The sequence below is a fragment of the Physcomitrium patens genome, chromosome 20 (assembly GCF_059467195.1).
Source record: "Physcomitrium patens ecotype Gransden chromosome 20, ASM5946719v1, whole genome shotgun sequence".
Lineage (NCBI taxonomy): Eukaryota > Viridiplantae > Streptophyta > Bryopsida > Funariales > Funariaceae > Physcomitrium > Physcomitrium patens.
The window spans coordinates 5835929-5854172 of NC_143429.1; the positions used below are offsets into that span (position 1 = coordinate 5835929).

General features: G+C 34.5%; 1 protein-coding gene and 1 long non-coding RNA gene across 3 annotated transcripts; one reads left to right on the forward strand and one right to left on the reverse strand.

The window, feature by feature from the left end:
• Positions 1 to 5009: 5009 nt before the first annotated feature.
• LOC149987270 (uncharacterized) lies at positions 5010 to 6056 on the reverse strand. Its single transcript, XR_016498923.1, has 2 exons — positions 5845 to 6056; positions 5010 to 5748 (listed from the first exon to the last, which is right to left on the reverse strand). It is a non-coding gene; the product is annotated as an uncharacterized LOC149987270 (long non-coding RNA).
• Positions 6057 to 6808: 752 nt separating this feature from the next.
• LOC112273520 (uncharacterized) lies at positions 6809 to 10634 on the forward strand. Of its 2 annotated transcripts, XM_090245152.1 has the most exons (5): positions 6820 to 6935; positions 8526 to 8578; positions 8779 to 9199; positions 9358 to 9421; positions 9624 to 10634. In XM_090245152.1, the coding sequence occupies exons 3-5, from the start codon at positions 9060 to 9062 to the stop codon at positions 9864 to 9866; spliced, it is 447 nt and encodes a 148-aa protein (XP_090101278.1). In that variant the 5' UTR covers positions 6820 to 6935; positions 8526 to 8578; positions 8779 to 9059; the 3' UTR covers positions 9867 to 10634. The 2 variants fall into 2 exon arrangements, with proteins under 2 accessions (XP_024358182.1, XP_090101278.1); XM_024502414.3 differs by lacking the exon at positions 8526 to 8578 and having other exon boundaries at positions 6809 to 6935.
• Positions 10635 to 18244: the final 7610 nt, after the last annotated feature.

Sequence of the window (18244 nt, forward strand, 5' to 3'; positions counted from 1 at the left end):
GTAGGAAAAGACTAGACAACGTCAAGAGGGCTTATATCTATATTGAGGAGAAGCTAAACACACTGCTTAACATTATCCAAGAAAGCAACGTAATAACAAAATGAGGAGTACGATTGCAAAAGAAGACAATGTGATGGAAAACGAGTTCCTTTAGCTACAATAGGGACCGAGCGGTTGGAACCATATGCAATACGTAGTCAAGGTCTTATTCTCTCCTAAGATCCCTCACCTTATTTTACAATAGATGTGTGTTTAGGATCCAAAAATCATAAAGTCTTTGCATTATTAGATTCAAGAGCCTTAGCTTATTTCATAGACGAAGACTTTGTCAAAAAACAAGAAATATTGTTAGTCAAGAAAATCAAATCCATACATGTGGAAGTCATAGATGGTCGTTCATTGTCTTCTAGTGATGTTATCCATGAGACTGTTCCTTTAGATGTAGTAATTAAAGATCATAATAGTGTAGTAATATTTAATGTGATACGATCTCTTTTGAATTCAGTCATTTTAGGACTATCTTGGTTAGAAAAGTACAACCCTCAAATAGATTGGATTTCTTGTAACCTTAACTTTTCTAGTAGTTTATTTCGAAATTCTATTAATCAAGAAGAAATACATAAGTCTAGTACATCTAAACGCTTACTAATAGGGGCAAGAGCTTTCATGCATGTAGCCAAAGAGGGGTCATCTTTTGCTTTATATGCCACGTCCATTTCAGATAGTGAAAAGACATCAAGTGGTATTCCTAGCCAATATGAAGAATTCCAAGATATTTTTTAGAAGAAGAATGTAGATATTCTTTCCAAAACATCGACCTTATGATTGTTCAATTGATCTTCAAGAAGGAGCTCAACCGCCATTTGGACCAATCTATACCTTATCACAATACGAGTTGGCTACACAAAAGGAGTATATTGACAAGAACTTGGCTATAAACTTCATATGCCATTCAAAATCTCCAGCAGGAGCGCCAATCTTATTTGTAAAGAAAAAAGATGGATCTCTACGGATAAGTGTAGTCTATTGGGGCCTTAACAAGATCACCATCAAAAATAGGTATCCTTTACCTTTGATTTCAAGACTTCTTGATCAACTCAATTAAGCAAAGATCTATACAAAAATAGATCTACGAGGAGCATACAACTTGGTCTGCATCAAAGAAGGAGATGAATGGAAGACTACTTTTTGAACTAGGTATGGACATTTTGAATATAATGTCATGCCTTTTGGACTCACAAATGCACCAACTACTTTTCAACATCTTATGAATGATGTTTTTTGTGAGTTTTTAAATGATTTTGTTGTTTGTTATTTAGACGACATTCTAATCTATTCTAAAAATACAGAAGAACATAAACTCCATGTTTGTCATGTGTTACAAAAACTAAGAGATGCAGGATTATATGCCAAGTTGAAAAAGTGTGTATTCCACACTACTCAAGTTGACTTTTTAGGATACATCATTTTCAACAAAGGCCTGATAATGGATCCCAAGAAGGTCCAGACTATCATAGATTGGAAGATTCCAAGAACAGTACGAGATATGCAATGCTTTTTGGGCTTTGCAAATTACTATTGAATCTTCATCAAGAACTTTTTTCAAATTGCAGCTCGACTTATGTGTTTAACTTGTAAAGACAAATTTAAGTGGAGTAAAGAAGCTAAAGTAGCGTTTGATGGTTTAAAGAAAAAAATTACTTCTGCACCAATCTTGTATCGCATCGACTTCTCCAAGGTATTTTTTATAGAAACAGTTGCATCAGACTTTGCTTTGGGTGTCGTTTTGTCATAAATAGGAGTAGATGACAAGCTCCATCTAGTAGCTTTTTATTCCAGGAAATTTTCAGCAATGAAGATTAACAATGAAATCCACGATAAAGAGCTTCTTGTAATTGTGGATTCATTTCAAGAATGGCATCATTATCTAGAAGGCACCTCAAGTCCAATCACTGTGTACATGGATCATAAAAACCTCAAATATTTCATGTCAGCATGCATATTAAATTGTCGTCAAGCTTGTTGGAGCATGTCTTTATCAAGATTCAAGTTCATCATCACTTATCGACCAGAAAAATAATAAGGTTTGTTTGATGCCTTGTCTAAACATTCTTATCTTGTACCAAAAGAAGGAGATGTAGCTTTTGAGCAACAAAGAATGGTTCTCTTGAAGCTAGAGCAATTTCATCTTCGAGCAATAAAATCAACATTGATTGTTGATTTAACTTTTCTCAAGCAAGTTCAGTTAAGTATGTCTTTAGACCCTCTTGTTCATGATATCAAGAATAATTCTTCTAAATCTCATGATGCCTCTAAATTCGAATTCAAGAACAACCTACTCTATTTTGAAGAATGTCTATATGTTCCAGAAGGAGAAGCACATTTACGTGTTCATCAAACTCATCACGACTTTCTAGCAGCAAGACATTTTGGATACAATAAGACTTTGGAGTTGATATCTAGGGATTTTTGGTGGCCTCAAATGTGGAAGGCAACTGAAGATTTTGTACAATCATGTGATGTTTTTTCAAGATCAAAAACTCCTCATCATCGATCTTTTGGACTTCTTCAGCCATTATCCATTCCAGAACAACCATGGTCTTTTCTTTCTATGGACTTCATCACAAATCTTCCAAGCTCAGGTTTTTATGACTCTATATTTGTGATAGTAGATCGCTTCACCAAGATGGCATATTTTGTGCCATGTACAAAATCCATCACGGGTTAAGAAACAACTAAGCTTTTTATTGATAATATCTATCGCTATCATGGATTACCAAAGGATATTATATCGGATAGGGGAATTCAGTTTGTATCAAGATTTTGGAAAATTCTTTTTAAGATTTTACAAATGGATATAAAACTATCTTCGGCTTTTCATCCTCAAACTGACGGATAGACATAACATGTAAACCAAGTCTTGGAGCAATACTTAAGATGTACCATCAACTATCAACAAGATGATTGGACAACTCTTTTGCCATTCGCACAGTTTGCTTATAATAATACGATGCATTCTTCTACACAACAAACACCTTTCTTTGCCATTTATGGTTATCATCTACAACTTGACATGTTTGATTTTTCAAAAGTTGATAATCCTGCGGCAGAAGATATGGCAAATCGGTTGTCAAAGTTACATTCAACAATGAAGGCGTAATTAAAAGAAGCTCAAGAATGACAAAAGATAAATACGGATGTCTATCAAAAGAAACAACTACCATTCCACATGGGCGATGAGATATGGTTACTTCGTCGCAATATCAAGATCACTCGTCCTTATGATAAGTTGGACTATCGAAGGCTTGGACCATTTTCTATTTCTGTAGAAATCAATCGAGTTGCATATCGTTTACATCTACCAGAGTCAATAAAAATCCATCTAGTATTCCACGTATCTCTTTTTGAACCATACAAGATAGTGGACATACCAAGAAGAAGACAAGTTCTACCTCCTCTTATAGAAGTGGAGAATAATGAAGAGTTTGAAGTGAAAGAAGTCATAGATTCAACGCTACGTCGAAATAAATTGAAATATCTTGTCCATTAGCACAGATATGATATTAGTGAATGCACATGGGAGCCAGTAAAGAATCTTGTAAATGCAATAAAGGCGGTCGAGGCTTTTCATCGACGACATGCATCAAAATCAAGATAAAAATCTTCCTTATAAAAGAAACAAGATCTAGATAAGATAACATTCTACTTTTAATCCTTATTTGTAGCTTCTTTGTAGTTGTAACGCTAAAGAGATGGAGAATCAATAACTAGCGGATTTGACTCAAGAGCCTTCATTTGCTGACCTACCAGACAAGACATTACGATTGTCACAACTTTCAAGATGACACAATCGAGATGAAGATCTTCAAGAACGACATATTCTTCTTCAAATAGATGGTCAGATACAACGTATTTAATATCACGACCTTGGAAGAGACTCCCGATATTTGGTGATTTTACTAGAAGTAGAAACAACTCCTGATGGTGTTCCAAATGTTTTATTCAAAGGAAGTAATGAAGGCCTCAACAATGATCAAATAATTGGGTGGTCTTCCCGCCTTGGTATGGGACACTACCGATGGTTGAGAGGCCCTATCAATCATCTTCGAAGAAAACAAAGATGAGAGTATGTGGCGAATATAATTTGTCGCAACATATGATGACCGCTCCCTATGGAACTCGTCCATAGAAGGGAGGGTAATGTCATGGACATACTCATGTAAGCTAGTAATTACATATATAAATAAGTAGAAGTAAGTAAAAGTAGATAAAAGTAAGATAATTCTATAGTATTTGATATGGAAGCTTTCTAGAAGCTTTATAGACACTGCTTTGACTTCATAGGTGTCTTTAATTGACTTTTTGGATTAGAAACGTGGTCAACAAGTTGGCCATGTGCCACACATGTTGTTAGCTTGAAGACCAAGCTAAGTATGTGGCCTACATGTAAAAAAACTTGCCTTGTAAGTCAAGGCAAGTGTCCTACAAAGTCAATACATATTGGAGGTCCTATAGAACATCGCCACGTAGCCCCTAGTTAGATAGTATATATAGAGACAAGAGTGAAGCCTTCTTCACTCTTGTCAACTACTTTCTTATTTCTTGTCTAGTTTCAAGAGTCATCATGTTTTCTAGTCTTTGACAATAGCCATTCTAGATCAATATATTATCACCTTTGATTGATTTCTAAGTATTTTCGAGTGACACAAGAGTGTATTGAGATTTTCTTCTTTTGGAGTTCATGTCCTTGATAGGGATGGAGGCTAGAGGTTAGAAATGTCAAGAACAGAGGCGACTGTTGAGAACAAAGGAGTAGTTGAGAATAGGAGAATAGCTTAGGAACGTGGTATGTGGGTCGATTGAATAAAAATTTGGATTGCTTTATCATTTTCCTATATTTATGCAAATAAAGTTGAATTTAAAAAAATTCACATAAAAGCAAGGAATTAAATTCTTATAATTCAATTTTTATACAACAATTCTTATTGTAATTGACAATACTTTTAAAATTCCAATAAAACTTTGTTATTCAAGAATTTTATTTATAATGAAGATATAATATGAAATATAATATAATAAATATACTATAAGAACTATAAAAACTATAAATATAAATATAAAAACTACATGTAGATAAATTAAGATAAAAACTATAAAAAAAATTAAATATAAAAATAAAAATTTCTATATATAAAACTATAAAATGAAAAAAATGATAAAACGATTTTATTTCTTGTAAAATTCTATATCTTATAAAACTTTAAAACTTTAAAACTATAAATATAAAAATATAAAGATATTTGATATAACTATAAAACTATAAAAATACTACAAATACTATCTACAGTGATCAAATACAAACTGTAAATACTGTCTTTACATACTGCAAATACTGTGTTTACATACTGATAATACTGTGTTTTAAATACTGGTCCAAGTAAGGAGAGGTCTGTAAAGCTCCAGCTTGTGAACTTCCCAACATAACTTTGCTGCGAAAACTTCTCGTCGCAACTTTCTTAATCCCCCAATTGCGCCCAGGAACGTCGTTTCAAGGGCTGTGAGGATAAGGCGTAAACTAAACCGCTTAGTAAGTCACATATCACAATCTTCTTTGATGAATTGCAAATCAGAAGTACAGACCTGCACTGAAATCTAGATTGTGTGGTTGCAATGACTCGTAATAAATGAGCGTCGTCGTCGTCGATTGTAATAAATGAGCAAACCTGTGGAACCAAAACTCCTACATCCCTGTGAGCGCCATCAAACCACAACTCAAAATTCATCGCACACAAAAAATAAAAATAAAAATAAAAAAACGAAAAAACTCCGCAGCTGTGAACTCACCATTCGAACACTTCTGCTATCTGAAAGAACTCCGACACGTTCACTCAACCACAACCTCTTGACTCAATCGTGCGCTTCGAAAAAAGCGCAGATGTGACTCAAACACTGCCAAGGAAGAGTCCGGCAAGCAACTGACAAATTTAGCTACAGAATTCAACAACCTTTGTTCCCAACAACGAACAGGGAAAGCCTATTGTATCCCGCAACAGGGACGCGCGATTCTGCCACGTACCGCACACTCGTCAGTGAGAGCGACGCCGAAGCTTCTGTGAACGCCGTTGCCACGGAGTTCGTAAGGCGATTGCTCCGTCTTAAGCAAAAGCCAATTTCTTCACTGATTTCACTGATTGTGAACTGAAAATGCTGATTTTATCAACAAATCGAAGTTTACATCGTCTGTAAGAGAATTACTCGATTCATTGTTATTAGGTACAGGATGTGAACCTTCCTATTTTCAAAGAATCAAATTTTCAAATTTTTTCTCCTAGATAGTGCTCGTCAAAATCCACGCCCGTTCCATGTGACCACGTCGTAAAGCTTGCTGAGCCTTCCCCGATGTATTCGCCTTCCAATGCTTCTTAGACTTCAAGTGATTTGTACAGCAAAAATGAAAACATGAGCACAGAAGCATACGTTGTAGTTGTTGATATATTCATAATATGTAGATACCTTTTCCTATTCAGGAATTGGATCGGACCAACTCGGTCCTCACGAAGAATAGAACTCCACTTGCATTGGGAACGCTTATGGGAACTCTTTTAGGAACGTCTTCAGAAAACTTATCGTCAAAAGCCCTCGTCTCCGTGGCGGCCTGTGCTAACGGATTCTCTTCCATATTACCTCAATCGCTGCCCGGCATCCAAAGCTACCCCAGGGACAAAGCCCTGAAGGATCCTGGCCTGCCCCCTACCTACCCGTAGAAAGATTCGTCCTGCCCGGCTGAGCGAGAGGTCGAGAAGCATAATAAGCTCTCGACTCCTTCATGCCTTTTTTTCTCGCTTTGCATTCCAGCCACACCCCCGCATCGCCGGCCGATTTCTTGCACTCGTTTTCGCCGTGGTCGCATTCCTCACCCTTGGCCCCCTTGTCCGGTATGTGCGCACCTCCCTCCCTCCCGATCTCATTTTCGCATCGTTGTTTTGGGTGCATGGATGTTGATTCTAGGGGTTCGGAGGGTCTTGCAGAGTCGAGTGTTGTTACGATTCGCAAGTTGTGGGCTGTTGAGATTTTGGATAATAGGTGTTCAGACCATCTCTGCGAGTTTGGCTTCATGGCTCCACATGTGGGTTTGTCTGTGCATTGTGTAACATGCATGTGGACCCGTTCGATAGTGTTAAGGTCCAGTTTCGGTTTGGGTGTGAAGGAGGGGGTGGTGGTTGTTGGGCTGTTGTCTTAATGCTGAGGTTGTAGTAACCTAGGTAGGTATCATTAAAAGAATGTTGCGTGCTGCTCATTAGGAGCCATGGTGATTAGTGGCCTTCCTCGGCCTTTTCCCTTGGTTTTTTCGAGACGGCTTAGTGCCAGGAGGTGAGGCATTTTTGTCCCCCTTCCCCCACGACTTAAGAGGCATATGAACCTTCATGATACTCATATTGTTTGAGCGGGCGACGAGATCGTTGGCTGAGATAAAGGGTTAGAAGTTGCAGTGGTGATACACCGTGACGGTTGTTGAGGGATGGCGTGCTGGTTTTGCTCGTTGTCGAAGCCGTAAAGTGACTAATCGCGTGTCATAAAGTTTGAAACCGCATGTTTGGGTGTGGTGTCTGAAGATCTATTCCGGAATGTATTTCTGGATCTGTAAGTACACGAGTAGCGCACATGTTAAATGTCGATTGCTAAATGCTGCCTTTCTCTTCTTCTCCTCTTCTCTCTCTCTCGCACACAGACACACACAGCGTAGGCTGTGGCAAATCCGAATGAATGGGTCAGCGCACGCTGCATTAGGACTTCTGAGACACACTTCAGCTTAGAGGGAGCTTTATCACATTAGGAGATAAAGACTCAGTCGTCGTGGTGCAAACCTTCTTTGCCAGGATGTCAGGCTATGAGGCAGAAGTGCGTCGTGCCCCTCGCATAATAGACAGTTCAAAGGCTAGGTCTTTTTTGAGGTACGGACCGACGCTCTCGGTGTATAATGTAGCCTGTCTTTAACCAAAATTTTCGAATAGAGAAACACCGTCTTCAATCTTCAGCACGGTCATTGCTGTGGTTCGTGGCTTAAGTTATTTTGAATCTCTCTCGGATCGCTTGAATTCCGTGCCTGTTATTAGTATAATTTTTGGAGCAGCACCAGTTGGTGTCACGAAGGGCGGCCCAAAGAGAGTTGCCCGCTGTTTCCTTCCCTCTACTATCATACTACCACCAGGAAACCATACATGCAGCAGTCTTCGCCTTGCCCGACTGCTTACATTTATTTCTGTTATTTTATTCTATTTTGGAATCATGAACGATATGCTGAACCTTACACCTTGGGAAAGTTTGATACCAGTCGTGTTTTATTGGTCCCACCTCATCCAAGCTTGTCGATGAAACCACCCATCCTCTTGTTGCGATGTATGTCTAGTTTATCCTTCGTTTTCGTGGCACGGGACAATATTAGGCGTAGGTACACGTACGTGAATCTAGTTACATTTGGAATTTCACGTTATTGCTGGAGTTGAGATTAACATGATCTTGCACAGTGTCATTAGAGAGGGAATCAAACTATTTGACGCAACACGGAAAACAATCTCAGGTTCGTAAACCGCTTATGGCATGCAGAAAATATTTGTTAACTTCTGCTTTACAATCTGTATGTGAATCCACATATTCTGATCAGATGTGTGGAATAGTGGAAAGAGCGGCGTGAAATAGGATTATTGGTGTGTCAATGCGGTCGTGGTCCTCAAGGGAGCCAGCAATAAATCTGATGTACGGTCTCTGGTCCTTTTGCAGGATCATCTTACCGCACACTTGTATATACATGAGGCTGCTGTACATGAAGAGTTTAATTTTGTACACATACACCCACGGTGTCTTTGGACTTGGAGCAATATAGGTTTTGGAAGTTGTTGAAACTGGGAATGCGGTAACGTGCTTGGGTAAGAGTGATAGACTGAAGACGGGGTTCGTTGGGGCTGGAAGCGCACGAATCAGCAAAACTGGAGATCGCAAGGAACCTAGGTGGTGTCCAGCACCTGGCTGGGGCCTGGAACTCGTTGGAGAGCCGTCCAGAGATGAACGAGAGGAGACGACCTTTGTCGGGATTTCGAGTGGAGGGAAACGATGAGGAGGTGATTTGTCCGAAACCGCGGCGACCAACGAACGTGTCGTGTCCTGTAAACGAGTTGATGAAGCCTCCAAGGCGGCGACGAGGGTACGTGTGGAGCATGTGTGGTTTGGTGTGGGTAACATGATAGGAGAGGTGGTATTGGGGTGTAGCGTGGTATGGGGATGGATAGAGTGTTGTATGGGGCGTGGTGCTGTGACGGAACATGAACCGAGTCGTGGTGTGCTTTGTTGTGGCGGTTGCAGTCAGGCGACGGTGCGAACAGAGGGAGATGCGGGATTTGAGTTATTGGATATACTTCTGAGCAAGGTGAGTGATCAGAGACCGGTGCGGTGTGGATTCGGGAATGCGGCGGCGTGCCATTGCGGTGGGGGGTTTGTTGTATTTTGTGTGTGTGTGTGTGGGGGGGGGGATGAGTGGTAGTAACGGGCGTGTTACGTGGTTTTGGGGTAGTTGGGGCAGCGGTGGTACAGGATGCGGGGTGGTAATGTGTGGGCGTACTGTGGTGCAGGGTGGGTGTGGGGACGTATCGAATTTTGGGTGTTCGCCGCCGTACTTCTGCGGGTCGCCTCCGAGTCGGTCGGGGAATCCGCTGATTCACGACGTGCAGTTCCTGCAGAGAGCTCAGTCGGTTCTGTCGCATCAGGTGTCGGGTCGCGGGCCGAAGTCTTTCGGCGGGAATCCGATGGTGCGAGTGGAGGGGTTTGCGTCGGGCGGTGCGGACTCGCGGTCTCGAGTATCGGCACTTGCGTGACGGTAGGGTGGGGGTGGAAGTGGAGACGTTGTAGGTAGCGAGAGAGAAAGAGAGAGAGAGAGAGAGAGAGAGAGAGAGTGTGATATTGGAGAAGGCGATGCCAGTGGGAGGGCGAATAGATTTTTGGTAATGATTTTGTGACGCTCCAAACGCGGTCAGATGAAGTCGAAGGTGCACACAGCGGAAGCGGTGCTGGGTGTGCACGAGACGGCCCAGAGGAAGTCCGAGGAATCAGGTTTGACTGATTTGGAGGTTGGACACGCGCGCAGCGGTGTAGAGGCGTGGTCGAAGGATCCTGGGGGAGGTGGCTTTTTTTCGAGTTTGGAGAGTATTTTTCTTTTTATACTTTTTTTATAGAATATTTTTTCGCATAGTTATTTTGGAAGTATTTTCTTGGTGACTTTTTCTTGAAAATTGGAAAGATTTGATCCCTGTACACATGACGGAGCAGATGTAGTGAGACAGTTTAGCGAGCAGCGGCGAGGAAACCAGGAAATCGGTTGAAAGCGCCATGAATTGGTGCGTGGCACAGCCCAGCGTGTTGGGTTGAGTGCATGGGGAGAGAGAGAGAGAGAGAGAGAGAGAGAGGGGGAATTTCCGGATATAGTTGTTCAAAATTTTGACGGCGTTTAGTTCTGTACATACACGCGACCCTGTAATCTTACTGTAAGCGTTTCCCATTGGGTGTGTCCATGTAATTTACGAGCCCTTTGACGAGGTGCAGCCTGTACTACAACATTTGTGCAAATAAAGCGTCCATTACCTTGATGAAGGAGTTGAGGGGGAAGGGGGTGTGTGGGTGCGGGTTGCGGCAATGTGTGGGAATGTTGGTGGGATGTGCGCATGAGTTGATGTGGAGTGGGTTGTTGAAAGGTGGGTGTGGTGGTGAGAGGAGTGTATATGGCGAGAGGCGAGTGGAGGTTGGGTTGGGTGTGCGAGATGTAGACGTGGGTGGCGGTTGATGCGGCTGTGTTGGGAAGTAGGGGATGGCGGTGATGCGAGTAGTGTGTGGTCCGCATGCTCAGGGCTTTGTGAATCGGTGATCCTTGTCGAAAGGGGTTTGGAACCATGTTATGACGCTTGTTCAAGTGGGGATTTGTCATGCATCTGTGGGACTACTTCATTACGAAACGAACACAACATGATTGGATGTCTTTTCCAAGTTGACTTTACGTAAAGAACAATATGCTGAGATATGAGTTTGTGGTTGGAAGGGTTACATGCCATGTTGTCACAGAATCCTATTAAGAGTTTTCTGGAGGAAGTGGCTCTTTGGAAGTCAATCCATTTGGAAAACATATCCTTTGGGTACGGTCTTTCCTAAGATTTTAAGACTCATGCCATGAAATAGATAAAGTTGCTACCTGTGTTGGGGTTTACAAATTCAATGTGGGTTTGGTAGGAGTTGAGAGGGTTGGGTTGAGAAAAGTGTGGGACATCTTTAAGTATCATTGTATTCAAGTCTTAGGATTTGTGAGGATGTTTACTAGGTCAAAAATCATTAATTATTTGGTTGTATAGTAAGTCAATTTCTTAAAGAAATTAAAGTAAGAATGACAAATCATATACTATGATAAAGTGTTTGGTGTTATAAAGTAAAATAAGAGGTTAGAGACAGAAATGTAATTTGGTTAGGAAGTGGAAATCAGATCTTTTCTGGGTGATGGTTTTCAGGAAGAAGAAAACTAAGGAAAGAGAAATTAAAACAATTTTTTTTTAAAGTAGAGTCCTTGCAATTCAATTTTTTTTGTTCAAGATGTTTAAGTTTGAATATAGTAAAGTCTTGTTGATTCTTATTTAAGAAGAAAATGAAGAGAAAAGTTGCCTTGAAGTAAGAGTTCAAATAATTCTAAAATCCAAGAAAATAGTTGCATAAAAAATATTTTGAAGAAGTTTATATTTTGAGTAGTAGAAATTATTTGGATTTGGATTTGAAGAAGAGATTTGAAAGAATTTAAAGGAAGGACTATACTTCTAGGCCAAATTAGAAAATTACTAAACTTCAAGCAAAGAAGGAAGTTTAATGATAAACAAGAGAACATTAAAGTAAATTGAGATGGTAAAAGAAAGAAGTTTTATGGTTTAAAGCATAATAGCTATTCTTGTTACAAACATTAAAGCAATGGATGTACAGTTAAAAGTGCGAAAGACAACCAAATAAAATAAGATTTGATTTCAAATTATAAAAAAAGTCTAAATATAAATATTTAAAGAAAAGACTCTCCAAATTTTTAAATCTCATCTCAATTCAAATAAAAAATAAGAATAAGAATAAAAAGTTTAATTAAAGAATCAATTTTAGTTCTAAATTTTTTAGTAAAGAAAAAAAGTCCTTAGTAATAATTATTTTCTTATTATCTATTTTTTTAATAAAAAAATATAGGTAATTAAAAAAAACCATCTAGAGTAGTAACATATTGATATTAATTTTTACAAATGCAATTAATATATTTATATACATGCAATATATAAAAAATTAAATTATATTTTAATTATAAAAAAAAATTAAAAATTGTAATTAGAAACTTAGAAATAAATTATGATAGGCAAGAATGTAATATTTAATTAAGATATATAAAAATTTAAATAAGATTTTGCAAATTATATCTATTGTGAAATAGATTTAATATCAAAAACTATTTTTCTATTAAGTTGTATATTTTAAGTAGTAATTCTAAGTATAAATAGTAATAATCAATAGAAGTACTAATCCTAATACCTTATTATATATCCTTATATATTAAGTGGTAATTAAGTATATTTAATTAAGAATTTTTTAGTATTCTATTTTTTGGCATAATTTTTTTTAAAAAATAGTCCATTTAAATTATTATGTATTTAATAAAATAATTAATAGTAATATTTATTTAATATTTAAAAATATAACTTGTAGATTGTTAAAAAAGAAGTATGGTTTCATTAATCTTTAGTCACATTTCTATTGAATTTATGTTGTAGTAATTTCTTTCTTAAGCATGCACTATATTAAATATGTATTTAGATTAAATATACAAAATAAATGATTAGAAATATAGTTCAAGTTGATATTGCTTTATTTTAATTTAAACATATCAAACAATATTAGTTTGTTAAAGATTTTTGTTTCTTTGCATATCTTTTAATAATCCTATTACATATAGTAAAAAATCTCAAGAAATCTACTAAATGATTTTCAATAACTTCAATCAACTTAATAGATCTCAACTATGATTCTACTTCAATAAGATGTTTTAATAGTTTGTTAATATCCAAAAATCTATATTGTTGCTAATATTGCTAAGTTGTATTATTTCTTAAAGCATCAATTTCATCTTATTCAATTGTCTTATTTTCTTGAATCATATCAAGATTTACTTATTTTCCTCACAATCATTGAATAGATCATCTTGCCACTTATTTTTGGCTTTTTTATCTATTAAAAAAATACTCATTCATCTCTTCATGTGTGATTATCAAATTTATTTTTTTGAATATATTTAATATTCTATTAGCTATTAAATCAAATTTGGAGTCTATTAGCTACTTTGATAAATTAATATTGGATACTTTCTATTTTTTATTCATATCTACTTTTGTATAGCAATTTGAAATAGTTTTTAGTGAAATTTTTATTCAAGGCTCTTATAACATATTTTGCAACACCGAAAAAATAAAGAAGTCATCTTTGTATAATATTGACACTGCCTTATATCATTTTTTATGATTGAAATTTGAGTGTTTTTTTTGTTATTTTATTATTTTTTTGATAAAAAATAATCATATTAGAATTTTTTAATTATATTTTTTTAAATTAATATTTTTATTAGATTTTTTTTTGTCTTCAAGTTCTATTTTCTACTTATCTTGAGTAATATTAGACATCTTCTTTTTTATTGTCCTATTATAGCAAAGCTTATTGAAATGGCACAAATGCAAGAACAAATAAAAGACTTAATGTTTAAAATGCATCAATTCAATTTACTGCAACTAGAAGCAAAATAATTGATAAGAAGTGAAGATATAGAAATGATTAAAGTTACTAAAGTATCTATATCAAATCATATTATTTTTTCTATGGTGGAATATTATTCAAGTATTAGAAAACTAAAAGTTGCCTTATTTGAGAAGTTTGATGATACAAAATAAATATTTCATAAATTTATCAATTAAGCTATTTAACTTCAAGGTTACAAATCAAATTTATTGAAATATTACTTTTAGATTTTGTTTTATCATGGTATTCATCTTTTTTTTAAAAATAAGATTTAAAATTGAATATTTTATAGACTCTTTTGGCAAAGTTTTGACTCATGTATGAAAAATATGATATAACTTATATTGTAACTAATAAGATTTTTGTTTTTTGACATAAGAATCAATGAATAATATTATGTATTTCACAATTTTGATAACTTACAATAAATATTAAATAGCATGATATTGAATTCATTACCCAATTTTTCTATAGATTATAATATAAGGTAAATAAGTTTATATTGAACTTATCTAATTCTTAGACATTGAACCAAACAATTGACTTTGTTATGAAGTTTGACAATTGACTTTTTGAATTTTGATCTGAGAGTTGTATAAGTGGACCTCAATATTTTTAAATTTTAATAGCAATATCTATACCTTATCAATGCATACATTTTAAAGTAGAAGACATGCAAATAGACATGGTACATTTTAAAGCTCTATCAAAAATATAAATCTTGAAGAATTGAAAGATTAAGATATTCTTGTGTCATTCAAAAAGACTAAATAATTACTCAAAAATGATAGAATATTAAACTAAAATAGCTATTTCTAAGGAAAAAAAGATTGAAAAGTTTTTAAAAAAGACTAAGAACTAAATAAGTGTTGACAAAAGTAAAGGAGGCTTCACTCTTACCTCCATATATATTGTCTAATTAGTAGCTATGTAGTAATGTGCTACAAAACCTCCAATACATATTGACTTTGTAAGGTACATATCTTAACTTGTAAGGCAAGTTTTTTATATGTGTGCTACATAATTAGCTTATTTTTTAAGCTATCAATACATATGATACATTGTTAATTTATTGACTAAGTTTCTAACCTATCAATCTACTACAAATATGTTTAAAGTCAAAATTGTATCTATGAAGCTTTTAAAAAGCTATTCTAGAAGATATTATAAAATTAATCTACTTTTATATACTTCTACTTAATCATATAGATAATTATTGAAATAAATATGTGTGTCCATGACATTATCTTTTCTTCTAAAGATAAGTTCTTTGAAGAGCAGTCATCATTTTTCATGGATCTTATTATTCTTTATCTTGGTTTTGATAGATGTCGTGAGTGAAAAGCCTAAATCTTTTTAGCTACATTTGCAAGATTTTTTGTTGGCTCTTATGTGCATTCATTAATATCCTATTCATGCTAATAAACAAGATATTTCAACCTATTTTGGTATTGCCTTAAATCTAAAACTTCTTCCACTTCAAATTTTTGATTATTATTTACTTCTATAAGAAGAGGTGGTATTTTTTTTTTTTTTTTTTTTTTTTTTTTTTTTCTTTTTGAAATACTCATTATCTTATACGGCTAAAAAAAATTATATAGAATATAAGATAGATCTTTATAAACTCCAATGGATGTAATTGATAAGCAAAAAGATTGACTTATTTACTAATAGAAAATAGTCTAAGCCTATGATAATCTAACTTCCCACAAAAATTGCTAGTCTTCATATTGTGATGAAATAACCATATCTTATTGCCAATGTGGAATTGAGGTTGCTCCTTGCAATAGGCATCCAAGTTAGTTTTTTGTCATTCTTGAGCTTCTTTTAAATGTATCCTTATTGTTGTATGTAGCTCAAATAAATAATTTGCTAAATCTTTCATCACATAATGATCAAATTTTGAGAAGTCAAAAACATCAAGATATAGATGATAATAAAAATTAGCCAAAATTTTTTTTTATTGTATTAAATAATATATTATATTATTATAAGTATACTTTATAAATAATAAAAGTATTATTCAATCATCTTGTTGGTAGTTGATGGTAAACCTTAAATATTATTTCAAATCTTGATTTATATATTCTACCTATCCATCAATTTGAAGATGAAAAATTAAAGAGAGCTTTATATCTACCTTTAGAATTTTAAAAAGATTCTTCAAAATCTTCATATAAATTGAGTCTCCTATCCAATATAATATCCTTGAGCAATTCATAATAACAACAGATGTTATCAAAAAAAATCTTAGCTATTTCTTGACTTGTAATAGATTTTATACATAATACAAAATGTACTATCTTAGTAAAAAAATCTATCATTATGAATATCAAATTATATAAATTTAAAACTAGAAGATCTATAATATAATTCAAAGAAACAAAAGACTATGGTTGTTTTGAAATAGGTAATGGCTAAAGAAGTTTATAAGATTGATGACAAAGAGTTTTTGATCTGTATTGTAGATCTTATAGTTAATTTTGGCTATTAGAGATTTTTTGGAATGAAAAGCTACTAGGTGGATTTTTTTTTATCTACTACCGTTTTTGACAAAATAAAATCCATAGTAAAGTTTGATGTGTCTGTTTGCATGAAAAATGCATGAAAAAAATGACACAATTCAAGATTAATGTAAAATTAAATGATATCTTCAAGGCTTCAAAAGATGCTTTAGCTTCTTTTTTCTATTTAAATTTTTCTTTACATGTCAAACATGTAAGAGGAGCCACAACTTGAAATAAATTTTTGATAAAGTTTTGATAATAATTAAAAAATTATCAAGGATATGAATCTTGAAGAAAGAAAATCCTGAATACACTCTTGTATCATTGAAAAGAACTAAAAATTTACTTAAAGATGATATAATATTGAACTAGAATGGCTATTACCAAAAATAAAAAGATTAGAAAGATTTGAAATAAGACTAAAGACTAAAAAGGTGTTGATAAGAATGAAGAAGGCTTCACTCTTGCTTCCATATATACTCTCTAACTAGAAGCTAAGTGGTGATATTCTATAGGACCTCCAACATGTATTGACTTTGTTAGCTATATGTATTAACTTGTAAGGCAAGTTATCTATGTATGTGCCATATAGTTAGCTTGTTTCACAAGATACTATATGGAGTTATCTTATTCCATAAGCTACTAATAAGTGGTTAACTTGTTGCCCAAGTTTTTATCCTACAAATTCATCTAAAGTCAAAATCGTATCTATAAAGCTTCTATGAAGCTTTTCGAGAAGACTTTATGAAATTAATCTATATTTACCTACTTCTATCTAATTATATAAGTGACTATTGAAATAAATATATATATCCATGATATTACCCTCTTTTTTAGGAACGAGTTCCACAAAGAGGAGTTATCATTTTTCATAGATCTTTGCAATTCTTCATCTTAGTTTTGATGGATGTCATCAATCAAAGACCTCAAACTACTTTATTGCATTTGTAAGATTCTTTGTTGACTCCCATGTGACTATATCATATCATTGTTTACTAATATCATATCCATGCCAATGAATAAGATATTCCAACCTATTTTGGTGCCACCTTGAATCTAAAACTCTTCCACCTTAAATTCTTGATTATTATCCATTTTTATAGGAAGAGGTGGCATTTGTCTTTTTTTTGAGATATTCACTATCTTATATGGCTCAAGAAGGGACACGTGAAATATAAGGTGGATCTTCATAGACTCTGGTAGATGTAATTGATAAGCAATAGAATTGATTTGTTCACAAATAAAAAAAGGTCGCAACATATAATAGTCATAAGGACAAGTAGTCTTGATATTGCAAAGAAATAACCATACCTTATCACCTACATTGAATTGTAGATGCTCCTTACAAAAGGCATCTGGGTAGGTCTTTTTTCACTCTTGAGCTTCCTTTAATTGTATCTTTATTGCTACATGTAGCTCTAACAAATGATTTGCTAAATCTTTTGCCATAAGATTATTAACTTTTGAAAAGTCAAAAGTATCAAGTCATGGATGATAACCATAATTGGCAAAGAAAGATGTTTATTGAGTAGAAGAATGTATCAAATTATTATATTCAAATTATGCCAATGATAAAAAAGTTGTCTAATCATCTTGATGATAGTTGATGGTACATCTCAAATATTGCTCCAAAACTTAATTCATCTATTCTATTTGTCTATCAATTTGAGGATGAAAAGCCAAAGAGAGTTATATATCCATCTTTAGAATTTTAAATAGGATTCTCCAAAATATTGATATAAATTGAGTCCTCCTATCTGACATAATATCCTTTAATAATCCATGATAGTTATAGATATTGCCAATGAAAAGCTTAGCTATCTTTTCACCTAAAATAGATTTTGTACATAATTGAACTTAAAAGATCTGTAATAAAATTCATAGAAATAGAAGACCAT

What these genes read in the sequence shown, in the direction of transcription:
- LOC112273520 (XM_024502414.3), top strand. Translation starts at nt 9,060, where the DNA reads ATGAACGAGAGGAGACGACCTTTGTCGGGATTTCGAGTGGAGGGAAAC. An exon ending in CCTCCAAGGCGGCGACGAGG is followed by an intron (nt 9,200 to 9,357) that starts GTACGTGTGGAG and finishes TGGCGGTTGCAG; the next exon opens with TCAGGCGACGGTGCGAACAG. An exon ending in TGGATATACTTCTGAGCAAG is followed by an intron (nt 9,422 to 9,623) that starts GTGAGTGATCAG and finishes ACTGTGGTGCAG; the next exon opens with GGTGGGTGTGGGGACGTATC.